Consider the following 16274-nt stretch of genomic DNA (forward strand, 5'->3'; position numbering starts at 1 on the left):
TGCCCCCAGGGCTCTTCCCTTCAGTCTTCGCCGCCAGAGCTTAGAGCCGTCCCCAGCCAGGAGCGCCTCTCTGCCCTCAGGGCTCTTCCCTTCAGCCTTCGCCGCCAGAGCTTAGAGCCGTCCCCAGCCAGGGGCACGTCTCTGCCCTCAGGGCTCTCCCCGTCAATCTTCACCGCTAGAGCTTAGAGCCGTCCCCAGCCAGGGGCACGTCTCTGCCCTCAGGGCTCTCCCCTTCAGCCTTCACCGCCAGAGCTTAGAGCCGTCCCCAGCCAGGGGCACGTCTCTGCCCTCAGGGCTCTCCCCGTCAATCTTCACCGCTAGAGCTTAGAGCCGTCCCCAGCCAGGGGCACGTCTCTGCCCTCAGGGCTCTCCCCGTCAATCTTCACCGCTAGAGCTTAGAGCCGTCCCTAGCCAGGGGCGTGTCTCTGCCCTCAGGGCTCTCCCCGTCAATCTTCACCGCTAGAGCTTAGAGCCGTCCCCAGCCAGGGGGTACGTCTCTGCCCCCAGGGCTCTCCCCTGCAGTCTTCACCGCCAGAGCTTAGAGCCGTCCCCAGCCAGGGGGCGCCTCTCTGCCCCCAGGGCTGTCCCCTTAAGTCTTCACCGCTAGAGCTTAGAGCCGTCCCCAGCCAGGGGGCGCCTCTCTGCCCCCAGGGCTCTCTCTTCCCTTCAATCTTCACCGCCAGAGCTTAGAGCCGTCCCCAGCCAGGGGCGCCTCTCTGCCCCCAGGGCACTTCCCGTCAATCTTCACCGCTAGAGCTTAGAGCCGTCCCTAGCCAGGGGCGTGTCTCTGCCCTCAGGGCTCTTCCTGTCAATCTTCGCCGCCAGAGCTTAGAGCCGTCCCCAGCCAGGGGCGCCTCTCTGCCCTCAGGGCTCTTCCCGTCAATCTTCGCCGCCAGAGCTTAGAGCCGACCCCAGCCAGGGGGCGCCTCTCTGCCCCCAGGGCTCTCCCCTTCAATCTTCGCCGCTAGAGCTTAGAGCCGTCCCCAGCCAGGGGCGCCTCTCTGCCCCCAGGGCTCTCTCTCCCCTTCAGTCTTCGCCGCCAGAGCTTAGAGCCGTCCCCAGCCAGGGGCGTGTCTCTGCCCTCAGGGCTCTCTCTCCCCTTCAGTCTTCGCCGCCAGAGCTTAGAGCCGTCCCTAGCCGGGGGGGGGGGGGGGGGGCGCCTCTCTGCCCCCAGGGCTCTCCCCGTCAATCTTCACCCGGACCGTTCAGGGGTCCGGCTTGTATGCAGGCCCGTGTTTCGCCCCCCGTCTCCGGCCATGCCTTCGAGAACGATCCGGGGGTGATGTGATCCCCTAGCCGCTGGGCCCTATGGCCCATAGTCTCTCAGTCCCGGGGCTCAGCCCCTCCGTTGCCCCCTATCGGCGTTTGGCCGGTACTGCGGGCAACTGCACGGGGAACGGCGCATCTTGGCCCAATAACACCGTTACGCTTGCATTTGGATTATACAGAGGAGTTCGTATGTTGATGGTATCACGTGGCAATGCTCCAAACACGCCGTCTTAAATCTATTTACACAGCGAATGTTGAACTGAGGCTTGACTTAAAAAAAATGTGCTCGCAAATCAAATTGCAATATCTGTCAGAAAAAAAAATCGCAATCGGCTGTTTTCACCAAAAATCGTCCAGCCCCACAGAGAGACGCTGCTCACAACAACGAGCTGAGCGCCGGGGCGGCTAAAGCGCAGCGAGTTTGGCACAGTCGGGGGCACAGCTGACGGTGCATCGACCCAACTCATCTCAGTCAGTCGACCCCGTGGGCACCTGCTGGGCCTGCGGCTGGGTGGGTGAGTGAATGGGTGGGTGGGTGGGTGAATGGGTGGGTGGGTGAATGTGTGGGTGGGTGAATGTGTGGGTGGGTGAATGGGTGGGTGGGTGAATGGGTGGGTGAATGTGTGGGTGGGTGGGTAAATGGGTGGTTGGGTGAGTGAGTGGTTAGGTGGGTGGGTGAATCGGTGGGTGGGTAAATGTGTGGGTGGGTGAATGTGTGGGTGGGTAAATGGGTGGTTGGGTGAGTGGGTGGGTGAATGGGTGAATGGGTGGGTGGGTGAATGGGTGGGTGAATGGGTGGGTGCATGGGTGGGTAAATGGGTGGGTAAATGAGTGGGTGAGTGATTGGGTGGGTGAGTGGATGAATGTGTGGGTGAGTGAGTGGATGGGTGGGTGGGTTAGTGGATGGGTGAGTAGGTGAGTGGGTGAATAGGTGAGTGGGTGAGTGATTGGGTGGGTGGGTGGATGAATGGGTGAGTGAGTGAATGGGTGGGTTAGTGGATGGGTGAGTAGGTGAGTGGGTGAGTAGGTGAGTGGGTGATTGATTGGGTGGGTGGGTGGATGAATGGGTGAGTGAGTGAATGGGTGGGTTCGTGGATGGGTGAGTTGGTGAGTGGGTGAGTAGGTGAGTGGGTGAGTGAGTGATTGGGTGGGTGGGTGGATGAATGGGTGAGTGAGTGAATGGGTGGGTTAGTGGATGGGTGCGTTGGTGAGTAGGTGAGTAGGTGAGTGGGTGAGTGAGTGATTGATTGGGTGGGTGGATGAATGGGTGAGTGAGTGAATGGGTGGGTTCGTGGATGGGTGAGTTGGTGAGTGGGTGAGTAGGTGAGTGGATGAGTGATTGGGTGGGTGGGTGGATGGATGAATGGGCGAGTGAGCGAATGGGTGGGTTAGTGGATGGGTGAGTTGGTGAGTAGGTGAGTAGGTGAGTGGGTGAGTGAGTGATTGATTGGGTGGGTGGATGAATGGGTGAGTGAGTGAATGGGTGGGTTCGTGGATGGGTGAGTTGGTGAGTAGGTGAGTAGGTGAGTGGGTGAGTGAGTGATTGATTGGGTGGGTGGATGAATGGGTGAGTGAGTGAATGGGTGGGTTCGTGGATGGGTGAGTTGGTGAGTGGGTGAGTAGGTGAGTGGATGAGTGATTGGGTGGGTGGGTGGATGGATGAATGGGCGAGTGAGCGAATGGGTGGGTTAGTGGATGGGTGAGTTGGTGAGTAGGTGAGTAGGTGAGTGGGTGAGTGAGTGATTGATTGGGTGGGTGGATGAATGGGTGAGTGAGTGAATGGGTGGGTTCGTGGATGGGTGAGTTGGTGAGTAGGTGAGTAGGTGAGTGGGTGAGTGAGTGATTGATTGGGTGGGTGGATGAATGGGTGAGTGAGTGAATGGGTGGGTTCGTGGATGGGTGAGTTGGTGAGTGGGTGAGTAGGTGAGTGGGTGAGTGATTGATTGGGTGTGTGGATGGATGAATGGGCGAGTGAGTGAATGGGTGTGTTAGTGGATGGGTGAGATGAGTGGGTGAGTAGGTGAGTGGGTGAGTGATTGATTGGGTGTGTGGATGGATGAATGGGCGAGTGGGCGAATGGGTGGGCAAGCAGCGAGTGACGATCTAACGCCGACTCGGCATCCAAACCCCGGAGCTGTTCATTCTCACACCGCAAAGGTGTGGCAGCTGCACGGCTCATTAATTGGGTGGGGTGTTTGACGACTTCAAACGCCCGGCGGAGCTGCCGTGCAAAAGCCCCACAACTCTCAGTGGCACGCTCCACGTTGAGCGGCGGCGCCCCAAGCTCCTCCGCCCTCCCGAGTGAGCGGCAAATTACCGGATCATCGGCGTACGTAACGTGGTTGAGCAATAGGGCATCGACCGGCCTCCCGTTTGTATGTGTACCCGATGGAAATTCCTCCGGGTGCAGCCACTGAAGGCTTCACGAACTGCGCGGACTAACGAGATGACCGCTCAAGTCACTCGGGAGCCGGAGGGCATCCGTGGGTTTGACCGACCGAGATATCCACGACCGTCAGATGCACCACCTGTGACCCCCCCTGATGTGCCAGATCGCTGTGCCTCAGCCACCCGGCGCTCTGCCCACAGATGCACTCAGACACTCTCACACACACAGACACACACTCACACAAACACACACACTCTCGCACACTCAGACACACACTCACACAGACAGACACACACACAGACATTCACACTCAGACACAGACACTCTCAGACACACACACTCAGACACACTCTCAGACACACACAATCAGACACACACACTCAAGACACTCACACACTCATACACACACTCACACAGACACAAAATCACACAAACAACAACCGCCATTCGCCACTAAGTGGCGGTGACGTCACCACGACGCTTGTGCCAGGCTATGTGCACCCTGAGGCCACGTGAAGTGTCGAACGCCCGCCGGCAGGAGGTCACGGGGCAGACCCAGGTGCCACGGGTCGACTGACTGAGATGACTGGCTGATGCACCACCTGTACCCCCTACTGTGCCAACCTGCTGTGCTTTAGCCACCCGGCGCTCCGCTCGTTGTTCTGAGCATCGCTCCTCCGCCCTCCGTTGTTGTTGGAGGGCGACTGCCTCCAACTGCCCAGTAGCATCCTTCACGAGCCTCCTCCACAGAGGCCGATCTTGACACCGCTGGTACCAGTCATCGGCAAGTCCACTCAGCTCCACGTCCTCCTGTACCACATCACTCCGTCTCTTCTCTAGCCCGTGCCGCGCCCGCTTAGCCCCCTCAATCCGGCCAAACAAAAGCTGTTTCGGCATGCGGTGGCTGGGCATGCGGGCTACATGACCCAGCCATCGCAGCCTTGCCTGCCGGAGGAGCTCACCGATGGGACCCTGCCCAGATCTTTCAAGGATTTGTGAGCTCCTCACACAATCCATTCTGGTTAAACCCAGGATGGATCGTAAGCAGGCCAGCCTAAATGTTTCTAACCGGGGAAAATGTTCCATTAGGGGGGTCCACGTTTCGCAAGCGTAGAGATGGGAGGGAATGACCGTGGCCGAGAAGACCTGAAGCTTAGTGCGGAGCGACAGACCAGGTAGCTTCCACACAGCGTTACGCAACCGATGAAAAGATATTGCCGCTCGACTGATTCGGAGTGAGACCTCTGCTGTTAAACTGGAGCCAGTCATAAGCACACTGCCCAGGTATGGGAAACTCTCCACTCTCTCCACAACTGCCCCATCACCGATTGGGAGTTGTGGGGGTAGAGTGTCCGATGGTACAAAATACCCAGGCAGGTGCTTAGTTTTGGTGGGGCTGATGGTAAGGCCCCACCTCTTAGTGGCACGCTCCAGTCTCAGCAGCAGCGTCTCCAACTCCTCCTCTGACTGAGCAGCTATTACCAAATCATCAGCATACATAACGTGGTTGAGCAATAGGGAGCCATCCCTTGACCGCACCCGGGCATCGATTAGCCTCCCATTATATCTGTACCATATGGAGATTCCCCCGGTACAGCTATTGAAGGCTTCACGAACTACGTGGTCAAAATAAATGTTAAATAATGTGGGAGCCAGAGGACATCCCTGTCGCACCCCAAGGTGTACAGGGAATGACTCTGACTCCCGGCCACGTAGTTTTACCCGGGCCCGCTCACCATCATGAAGGTCCTTAATGATCGTGAGCAGAGGGTCAGGTACTCCAAAAGCACGAAGAACGATCCAGAGCCCAGGCCTACTGATGGTATCATAGGCCTTGACCAGGTCATTAAAGCAGAGATGTAGGTCTTGTTGGAATTCCCTACACCTCTGCTGTAGCAGACGGACAGAAAATATGGCATCTGTGCAGGACCGCCCTTTCCTGAAACCGCATTGGGGCTCCGCAAGCCTCTCCTCAGCGTGCCTGGCAAGGCGATGCTGAATAATCCTTGCCAGGACCTTTCCCGGCACACTGAGGAGTGAGATGCCCCTGTAGTTGTTACAGTCTGTGCGGTCCCCCTTCTTAAAAAGGGGGACCACCAGGGCATCCTTCCAATCCTGCGGAACCCGTCCAGTGGTCCAGACTGTTGTTATGATGTCATATAGGGCAGTCTGTGCACAAACGCCACCCTCCCTCAGCATTTCGCTTGGGAGATCATCTCTGCCCGCTGCCTTTCCTGGTCTCAGACTCCGGATCGCCTTCAATACTTCCTCAGCAGATGGCACCTCAGCCAGCCACTCACAGGGGGTGACTTCTTCCAATATTTGAGGCACCGCAGCCTCAGCAGGGTCATCCTCACTTTGTGCCACGGTGTTTTCCTGGCTGAGGGATTTTCCCTCCCCCAGGACCTCACAGAAATGCTCAGCAAATCTGCGAACCTGTTCCTGGGGGTCGGAGATTGGATCACCGTTTTTTCCCCTAATGATGGTAATAGGTGTGGCGCTGCAGGTACACACACACAGGTACACACACACACAGGCACACACACACAGGTACACACACAGGCACACACACAGACACACACGGGTACACACACACACACAGGCACACACACACGGGTACACACAGGTACACACACAACACTTAACACCAATGACATCACCACATCACCTGTGCCAGGCTAGGTGCACACACACACCACAGTAATACGATGCGACACACAGCTCCCCTTACAGAGGTCCAAACTTCACAGCCTGTAACTTGAACTTATAACGATACAAACCACAACCACTTCCATAGCTACCACCACCACAACTATCACCACCACAACTATCACCACTTTCACAACTATCACCACCGCCACCACAACCACTACCACAACTACCACCACCAACCACACCCACTACCACCACCGCCATCACAACTACTACCACTACCACCACCGTCATCACAACTACCACCACAACAACTAACCACCACCAACCACACCCACTACCACCACCGCCATCACAACTACTACCACTACCACCACAACCACAACTACCACCACAACCAACCACCACCATCACTACAACTACCACCACAACCACAACTAACTGCCACCACCATCACTATTACTACCACCACAACTACCACCACAACTATCACCACAACCAACCACCACCATCACTATAACTACCACCACAACTATTACCACAACCAACCACCACCATCACTACAACTACCACCACCGCCACCACCATCACTACAACTACCACCACTACCACAACTACGACCACAACTACCACCACCATCACTATAACTATAACAACCACCAACCACCACCGCCATCACAACCATAAATACCACCACTACCATCACCACAACCACGACAACCACCACCACTACCACAATTACCACCACTACCATCACCACCACAACCACAACAACCACCACCACAACAACAACCACCACTACCACAATTACCACCACAACCACCACTACAACAACAACCACTACCACAACAACTACCACTACCACAATTACCACCACTACCACAACCACCACCACTACCACAACAACCACCACTACCACAATTACCACAACTACCATCACCACCACAACCACAACAACCACCACAACAACAACCACCACTACCACAATTACCACCACAACCACAACAACCACCACTACAACAACCACCACCAACCATTACCACAACAACCACCACTACCACAATTACCACCACTACCACAACAACCACCACTACCACAACAACCACCACTACCACAATTACCACCACAACCACAACAACCACCACAACAACAACCACCACCAACCACTACCACAACAACCACCACTACCACAATTACCACCACTACCACAATTACCACCACTACCACAACCACCACCACTACCACAACAACCACCACCACCACCACAACCACCACCACAACCACCACAACAACAACAACAACCACCACCAACCACTCCCGTAATTGTTAACAAGTAAACTTGTTCCTTGTTTCGTTTTGTTTAAAACTTTAAACTTAAAAGCGCGAGGCCCTCCACGTGAGGCCCTCCACGTGAGGGTGGTGGTCGTCGTAGTGGTGATGGTGGTGGTGAGGGTGGTCGTAGTGGTGAGGGTGGTGGTAGTGGTGATGGTGGTGGTGGTGAGGGTGGTGGTAGTGGTGATGGTGGTGGTGGTGAGGGTGGTGGTAGTGGTGAGGGTAGTGGTGGTGGTGAGGGTGGTGGTGGCGGTGAGGGTGGTGGTGGTAAGTGGGTGGTGGTGAGGGTGGTGGTGGTGGTGAGGGTGGTGGTGGTGGTAAGTGTAGTGGTGAGTGGTGAGTGTGGTGGTGAGTGGTGAGTGTGGTGGTAGTAGTGGTTAGCGGTGAGGGTGGTGGTAGTGGTGGTGAGGGTGGTGGTGATGGTGGTGAGGGTGGTGAGGGTGGTGGTGGTGGTGAGGGTGGTGGTGGTGGTCAGGGTGGTGGTGGTGGTGAGGGTGGTGGTGGTGGTGGTGAGGGTGGTGGTCGTAGTGGTGAGGGTGGTGGTCGTAGTAGTGAGGGTAGTGGTGAGGGTGGTGGTGGTGTTGAGGGTGGTGGTGGTAGTGGTAAGTGGTGAGTGTGGTGGTGGTGATAGTGGTTAGTGGTGAGGGTGGAGGTAGTGGTGGTGAGGGTGGTGGTAGTGGTGGTGAGGGTGGTGGTAGTGGTGGTGAGGGTGGTGGTGAGGGTGGTGGTGATGTTGGTGAGGGTGGTGGTGGTGAGGGTGAGGGTGGTGGTGGTGAGAGGGGTGGTGGTAGTGGTAAGGGTGGTGGCGGTGGTGAGGGTGGTGGTGGTGAGAGTGGTGGTGGTGAGAGTGGTGGTGGTGAGAGGGGTGGTGGTGAGGGTGGTGATAGTGGTAAGGGTGGTGGTGGTGGCGGTGAGGGTAGTGGTGAGGGTAGTGGTAGCAGTGGTGAGGATGGTGGTGAGAGTGGTGGTGGTGAGGGTGGCGGTGGTGGGAGTGGTGAGGGTGGTGGTGGTGAAGGTGGTGGTGAGGGTGGTGGTGAGAGTGGTGGTGAGGGTGGTGGGAGTGGTGAGGGTGGTGGTGGTGGGAGTGGTGGTGAGGGTGGTGGTGAGTGTGGTGGTAAGTGTGGTGGTGGTAGTGGTAAGTGGTGAGGGTGGTTGCTGTTGTTGTTGGTAGTGGAATGTGGTGAGGGTGGTTGTTGTTGGTAGTGAATGTGGTGAGTGGTGACGGTGGTTGTTGTTGTTGTTAGGGGTGAGTGGTGGTGGTGGTTGTTGTTGGTAGTGGTGAGGGTGGTTGTTGTTGTTGTTGGTAGTGGTGAGGGTGGTTGTTGTTGTTAGGGGTGAGTGGTGGTGGTGGTTGTTGTTGGTAGTGGTGAGGGTGGTTGTTGTTGTTGGTAGTGGTGAGGGTGGTTGTTGTTGGTAGTGGTGAGTGGTGGTTGTTGTTGTTGGTAGTGGTGAGGGTGGTTGTTGTTGTTGGTAGTGGTGAGTGGTGGTTGTTGTTGTTGGTAGTGGTGAGGGTGGTTGTTGTTGTTGGTAGTGGTGAGGGTGGTTGTTGTTGTTGGTAGTGGTTGTTGTTGGTAGTGGTGAGTGGTGGTTGTTGTTGGTAGTGGTGAGTGGTGGTTGTTGTTGGTAGTGGTGAGGGTGGTTGTTGTTGTTGGTAGTGGTGAGGGTGGTTGTTGTTGTTGGTAGTGGTGAGTGGTGGTTGTTGTTGTTGGTAGTGGTGAGTGGTGGTTGTTGTTGTTGGTAGTGGTGAGTGGTGGTTGTTGTTGTTGGTAGTGGTGAGGGTGGTTGTTGTTGTTGGTAGTGGTGAGGGTGGTTGTTGTTGGTAGTGGTGTTGGTTGTGGTTGTTAGTGGTGAGGGTGGTTGTTGTTGTGGTTGTTAGTGGTGAGGGTGGTTGTTGTTGTTGGTAGTGGTGGTGGTTGTTGTTGGTAGTGGTGAGGGTGGTTGTTGTTGGTAGTGGTGGTGGTGGTTGTTGTTGGTAGTGGTGGTTGTTGTTTTGAGTGGTTGTGGTTGTGGTTGGTAGTGGTGGTGGTTGTTGTTGTGAGTGTTGGTAGTGGTTGTTGTTAGTGGTGGTTGTTGTTAGTAGTGGTTGTTGCTGTTGTTGGTAGTAGTGGTGGTGGTTGTGGTTGGTATTGGTGGTTGTTGTTTTGAGTGGTTGTGGTTGTTGTTGTGAGTGTTTGTCGTTGTTGTGAGTGGTTGTTGTTGTGAGTGGTGGTGGTTGGTAGTGGTGGTGGTTGTTGTTGTGAGTGGTGGTAGTGGTTGTTGTTGTTGGTAGTGGTGGTTGTGGTTGTTGTTGGTAGTAGTGGTGGTTGTGGTTGGTAGTGGTGGTTGTTGTTGGTAGTAGTGGTGGTTGTGGTTGGTGGGTGTTGTTGTGAGTAGTGGTGGGTGTTGGTAGTAGTGGTGGTTGTGGTTGGTGGTTGTTGTTGTTGTGAGTAGTGGTGGTGGTGGTTGTTGTTGGTAGTAGTGGTGGTTGTTGTTGTGAATGGTTGTTGTTGTGAGTGGTTGTTGTTGGTGGTGGTTGTTGTTGTGAGTAGTGGTGGTTGTTGTTGGTGGTTGTTGTTGTTGTGAGTAGTAGTGGTGGTGGTTGTTGTTGTGAGTAGTGGTGGTGGTTGTTGTTGGTTGTTGTTGTTGTGAGTAGTGGTGGTGGTTGTTGTTGGTAGTGGTGTTTGTTGTTGTTGGTGGTTGTTGTTGTGAGTAGTGGTGGTTGTTGTTGTTGGTTGTTGTTGTTGTGAGTAGTAGTGGTGGTGGTTGTTGTTGTGAGTAGTAGTGGTGGTGGTTGTTGTTGTGAGTAGTGGTGGTGGTTGTTGTTGGTTGTTGTTGTGAATAGTGGTGGTGGTTGTTGTTGGTAGTGGTGTTTGTTGGTAGTAGTGGTTGTTGTTGTTGGTGGTTGTTGTTGTTGTTGTGAGTAGTGGTGGTTGTTGTTGTTGGTAGTGGTGTTTGTTGTTGTTGGTGGTTGTTGTTGGTGGTTGTTGTTGTGAGTAGTGGTGGTGGTTATTGTTGGTAGTAGTGGTTGTTGTGAATGGTTGTTGTTGTTGGTGGTTGTTGTTGTGAGTAGTGGTGGTTGTTGGTAGTAGTGGTGGTGGTTGTTGTTGTTGTGAGTGGTTGTTGGTGGTGGTTGTTGTGAGTAGTGGTGGTTGTTGTTGTTGGTGGTTGTTGTTGTGAGTAGTGGTGGTTGTGGTTGTTGTGAGTAGTGGTTGTTGTTGTTGTGAGTAGTGGTGGTTGTTGTTGTGAGTGGTTGTTGTTGGTAGTAGTGGTGGTTGTTGTTGTTGTGAGTAGTGGTGGTTGTTGTTGTGAATGGTTGTTGTTGTGAGTGGTTGTTGTTGTTGGTTGTTGTTGTTGTGAGTAGTGGTGGTGGTGGTTGGTAGTGGTGGTGGTTGTTGTTGTTGGTAGTTGTTGGTAGTGGTTGTTGTTGTGAGTAGTGGTTGTTGGTGGTTGTTGTTGTTGTGAGTGGTTGTTGTTGTTGTGAGTAGTGGTGGTTGTTGTTGTGAATGGTTGTTGTTGTGAGTGGTTGTTGTTGGTGGTTGTTGGTGGTTGTTGTTGTGAGTAGTGGTGGTTGTTGTTGTTGTTGGTAGTGGTGTTTGTTGGTAGTAGTGGTTGTTGTTGGTGGTTGTTGTTGTTGTGAGTAGTGGTGGTTGTTGTTGTTGTTGGTTGTTGTTGTTGTGAGTAGTGGTGGTTGTTGTTGTTGGTGGTTGTTGTTGTTGTTGTGAGTAGTGGTGGTTGTTGTTGTTGGTTGTTGTTGTGAGTAGTGGTGGTTGTTGTTGGTGGTTGTTGTTGTTGTGAGTAGTGGTGGTGGTTGTTGTTGTTGTGAGTAGTGGTGGTTGTTGTTGTTGTTGTTGTGAGTAGTGGTGGTTGTTGTTGTTGTTGTGAGTAGTGGTGGTGGTGGTTGTTGGTAGTGGTGGTTGTTGTTGTCAATGGTTGTTGTTGTGAATGGTTGTTGGTAGTAGTGGTTGTTGTTGTGAGTAGTGGTGGTGGTTGTTGTTGTGAATGGTTGTTGTTGTTGGTGGTTGTTGTTGTTGGTGGTTGTTCTTGTTGTTGTGAGTAGTGGTGGTTGTTGTTGTGAATGGTTGTTGTTGTGAGTGGTTGTTGTTGTTGGTGGTTGTTGTTGTGAGTAGTGGTGGTTGTTGAGCTCCTCAGGCGAGGCTGTCTTTGTAGGCCTCACCTCAGGAGGGTCTCAGCGCTCGCCGCAGGAACGGCGACATCGGCCGAGGTGAGGAGGTGAGCGGTGAGGTGAGGGGTGAGGAGGTGAGGGGTGAGGAGGTGAGCGGTAAAGAGGCGGTGGTGAGGAGACAGAGGAGGTGAGGAGTTTGAGGTGAGGAAATTGAGGTGGTGGTGGTGGTGAGGAGGTGGAGAGGAGGATGAGGTGTTGGTGAGGTGTTGGTGAGGATGAGGTGTTGGTGAGGTGTTGGTGAGGTGATGGTGAGGTGTTGGTGAGGATGAGGTGTTGGTGAGGATGAGGTGTTGGTGAGGTGTTGGTGAGGTGTTGGTGAGGATGAGGTGTTGGTGAGGTGTTGGTGAGGAGGTGTTGGTGAGGTGTTGGTGAGGATGAGGTGTTGGTGAGGAGTTTTGGTGAGGTGTTGGTGAGGATGAGGTGTTGGTGAGGAGTTTTGGTGAGGTGTTGGTGAGGATGAGGTGTTGGTGAGGAGTTTTGGTGAGGTGTTGGTGAGGATGAGGTATTGGTGAGGATGAGGTGTTGGTGAGGATGAGGTGTTGGTGAGGTGTTGGTGAGGTGTTGGTGAGGATGAGGAGGTGGTGAGGATGAGGAGGTGGTGAGGATGAGGTGTTGGTGAGGTGTTGGTGAGGTGTTGGTGAGGTGTTGGTGAGGATGAGGAGGTGGTGAGGATGAGGTGTTGGTGAGGTGTTGGTGAGGTGATGGTGAGGTGTTGGTGAGGATGAGGTGTTGGTGAGGATGAGGTTTTGGTGAGGTGTTGGTGAGGTGTTGGTGAGGTGGTGAGGATGAGGTGGTGAGGATGAGGTGTTGGTGAGGTGTTGGTGAGGATGAGGTGTTGGTGAGGTGTTGGTGAGGATGAGGTGTTGGTGAGGATGAGGTGTTGGTGAGGATGAGGTGGTGAGGATGAGGTGTTGGTGAGGTGCTGGTGAGGGTGAGGTGCTGGTGAGGATGAGGAGGTGGTGAGGATGAGGTGTTGGTGAGGATGAGGAGGTGGTGAGGTGTTGGTGAGGTGCTGGTGAGGGTGAGGTGGTGAGGAGGTGGTGAGGATGAGGAGGTGGTGAGGAGGTGGTGAGGATGAGGAGGTGGTGAGGAGGTGGTGAGGTGGTGAGGATGAGGTGGTGAGGTGTTGGTGAGGAGGTGGTGAGGATGACGAGGTGGTGAGGGTGAGGAGGTGTTGGTGAGGAGGTGGTGAGGGTGAGGTGTTGGTGAGGATGATGACGAGGTGGTGAGGAGGTGGTGAGGGTGAGGAGGTGTTGGTGAGGAGGTGGTGAGGAGGTGTTGGTGAGGATGACGATGTGGTGATGAGGTGGTGAGGGTGAGGTGTTGGTGAGGGTGAGGTGTTGGTGAGGATGATGACGAGGTGGTGGTGAGGTGTTGGTGAGGATGATGACGAGGTGGTGGTGAGGAGGTGGTGAGGATGATGACGAGGTGGTGAGGATGATGACGAGGTGGTGAGGATGATGACGAGGTGAGGAGGTGTTGGTGAGGATGACGAGGTGAGGGTGAGGAGGTGTTGGTGAGGATGATGACGAGGTGGTGAGGATGATGACGAGGTGGTGAGGATGATGACGAGGTGAGGGTGAGGAGGTGTTGGTGAGGAAGTCTCCGAGCGGGAACTTTGCGCCGCGCGCCCCTCAGTTCGCAGCCGCCGACTTGGGGAGTGTTGACGGTGACGTCATCGCGGTGACGTCATCGCCGCGAGACTCTCGCCGCCGTGACGCTCGGGGAGCGCGAGACGTCTTCCGGAAGCGGAAGTAGTCTTCCGGAAGACGTCTTCCGGAAGATCTCTTCCGGAAGATAGAGCACCACGGTAATAACGATCTTCCGGCAGAGCACCAGTTGGCACGATCTTCCGGAAGATCCGGTAGATAATCCGGAAGACACTTCCGGAATCATAAACACGTCCAATTGACCTACTAAATAAAACAATGACCTATCTTCCGGAAGATATCTTCCGCCATCCTAAAGTCAAGTCCACGGAGAAAGGAAAATAATGAAAAAAAATATAAAAAAATAATAAATAACAAAAATAATAATTTAAATCAGTTTAACACGTAGGCTTTCGCCACCAATGTTATTCATAATAAAGGTTTTTGGCTTAGATCGCGTTATTTATAAATGTGTCGTGACCCCCACTCACCACCCCTCCTCCACTCCCCGCCGAAAGTCTCCCCAGCTCCCTCTCTGTCCCACCGCCACTCTGAAACTCTCTCAATGTCACCTGTAGATCTCTCTCAAGACTCCCAGCAGGCCACGTGGTTTCTGGGTGTCCCACGTGACCCACCGACACTCTGAAACTCTCCCACTGTCACGTGTAGATCTCTCTCAAGACTCCCAGCAGGCCACGTGGTTTCTGGGTGTCCCACGTGACCCACCGCCACTCTGAAACTCTCCCAATGTCACCTGTAGATCTCTCTCAAGACTCCCAGTAGACCACGTGGATTCTGTGTGTCCCACGTACCCACCACCACTCTGAAACTCTCCCACTGTCACTTGTAGATCTCTCTCAAGACTCCCAGTAGACCACGTGGATTCTGGGTGTCCCACCACCACCACTCTGAAACTCTCCCAATGTCACCTGTAGATCTCTCAAGACTCCCAGTAGACCACGTGGATTCTGGGTGTCCCACGTGACCCACCACCACTCTGAAACTCTCCCACTGTCACCTGTAGATCTCTCTCAAGACTCCCAGTAGACCACGTGGATTCTGGGTGTCCCACGTGACCCACCGCCACTCTGAAACTCTCCCACTGTCACCTGTAGATCTCTCTCAAGACTCCCAGTAGACCACGTGGATTCTGGGTGTCCCACGTGACCCACCACCACTCTGAAACTCTCTCACTGTCACCTGTAGATCTCTCTCAAGACTCCCAGTAGACCACGTGGATTCTGGGTGTCCCACGTGACCCACCACCACTCTGAAACTCTCTCACTGTCACCTGTAGATCTCTCTCAAGACTCCCAGTAGACCACGTGGATTCTGGGTGTCCCACGTGACCCACCGCCACTCTGAAACTCTCCCAATGTCACCTGTAGATCTCTCTCAAGACTCCCAGTAGACCACGTGGATTCTGGGTGTCCCACGTGACCCACCACCACTCTGAAACTCTCCCACTGTCACCTGTAGATCTCTCTGAATACTCCCAGTAGACCACGTGGATTCTGGGTGTCCCACCTGACCCACCACCACTCTGAAACTCTCCCACTGTCACCTGTAGATCTCTCTGAATACTCCCAGTAGACCACGTGGATTCTGGGTGTCCCACCTGACCCACCACCACTCTGAAACTCTCCCACTGTCACCTGTAGATCTCTCTCAAGACTCCCAGTAGATCACGTGGATTCTGGGTGTCCCACTACCACCACTCTGAAATTGTCCTACTATCATCTGTAGATCTCTCTCAAGACTCCCAGTAGACCACGTGGATTCTGGGTGTCCCACCTGACCCACGGTCACTCTGAAACTCTCCCACTGTCATCTGTAGATCTCTCTCAAGACTCCCAGTAGACCACGTGGATTCTGGATGTCCCACCTGACCCACCACCACTCTGAAACTCTCCCACTGTCACCTGTAGATCTCTTCTCAAGACTCCCAGTAGACCACGTGGATTCTGGGTGACTCACCTGACCCACCACCACTCTGAAACTCTCCCACTGTCACCTGTAGATCTCTCTGAAGACTCCCAGTAGACCACGTGGATTCTGGGTGTTTCACCTGACCCACCACCACTCTGAAACTCTCCCACTGTCACCTGTAGATCTCTCTCAAGACTCCCAGCAGACCACGTGGATTCTGGATGTCCCACCTGACCCACCACCACTCTGAAACTCTCCCACTGTCACCTGTAGATCTCTCTGAAGACTCCCAGTAGACCACGTGGATTCTGGGTGTTTCACCTGACCCACCACCACTCTGAAACTCTCCCACTGTCACCTGTAGATCTCTCTGAAGACTCCCAGTAGACCACGTGGATTCTGGGTGTCCCACCTGACCCACCACCACTCTGAAACTCGCTCACTGTCACCTGTAGATCTCTCTCAAGACTCCCAGTAGACCACGTGGATTCTGGGTGTCCCACCTGACCCACCGCCACTCTGAAACTCTCCCCATGTCACCTGTAGATCTCTCTCAAGACTCCCAGTAGACCACGTGGAGTCTGGGTGTCCCACGTGACCCACCACCACTCTGAAACTCTCCCCATGTCACCTGTAGATCTCTCAAGACTCCCAGTAGACCACGTGGATTATGGGTGTCCCACGTGACCCACCACCACTCTGAAACTCTCTCACTGTCACCTGTAGATCTCTCTCAAGACTCTCAGTAGACCACGTGGATTCTGGGTGTCTCACCTGACCCACCACCACTCTGAAACTCTCCCACTGTCACCTGTAGATCTCTCTCAAGACTCCCAGTAGACCACGTGGATTCTGGGTGTCCCACGTGACCCACCACCACTCTGCAACTCTC

General features: G+C 54.2%; 1 protein-coding gene across 1 annotated transcript in view; it reads right to left on the bottom strand.

The window, feature by feature from the left end:
* Window positions 1-13765, bottom strand: part of LOC116938354 (uncharacterized) — an 84528-nt gene extending 70763 nt beyond the window's left edge. Inside the window, exons 1-3 of the mRNA XM_076064983.1 lie at window positions 13738-13765; window positions 12062-13437; window positions 11796-12025 (exon numbers count right to left, since the gene is read on the bottom strand). Coding sequence (XP_075921098.1) covers window positions 11796-12025; window positions 12062-13437; window positions 13738-13765 — 1634 coding nt within the window. The remainder of the gene's footprint in view (window positions 1-11795; window positions 12026-12061; window positions 13438-13737) is intronic.
* Window positions 13766-16274: the final 2509 nt, after the last annotated feature.

Source organism: Petromyzon marinus, unplaced genomic scaffold (genome assembly GCF_048934315.1).
Source record: "Petromyzon marinus isolate PM22_M1 ecotype Great Lakes invasive population unplaced genomic scaffold, UKy_Petmar_22M1.pri1.0 PM_Scaffold_96, whole genome shotgun sequence".
Classification (NCBI taxonomy): Eukaryota; Metazoa; Chordata; class Hyperoartia; order Petromyzontiformes; family Petromyzontidae; genus Petromyzon; species Petromyzon marinus.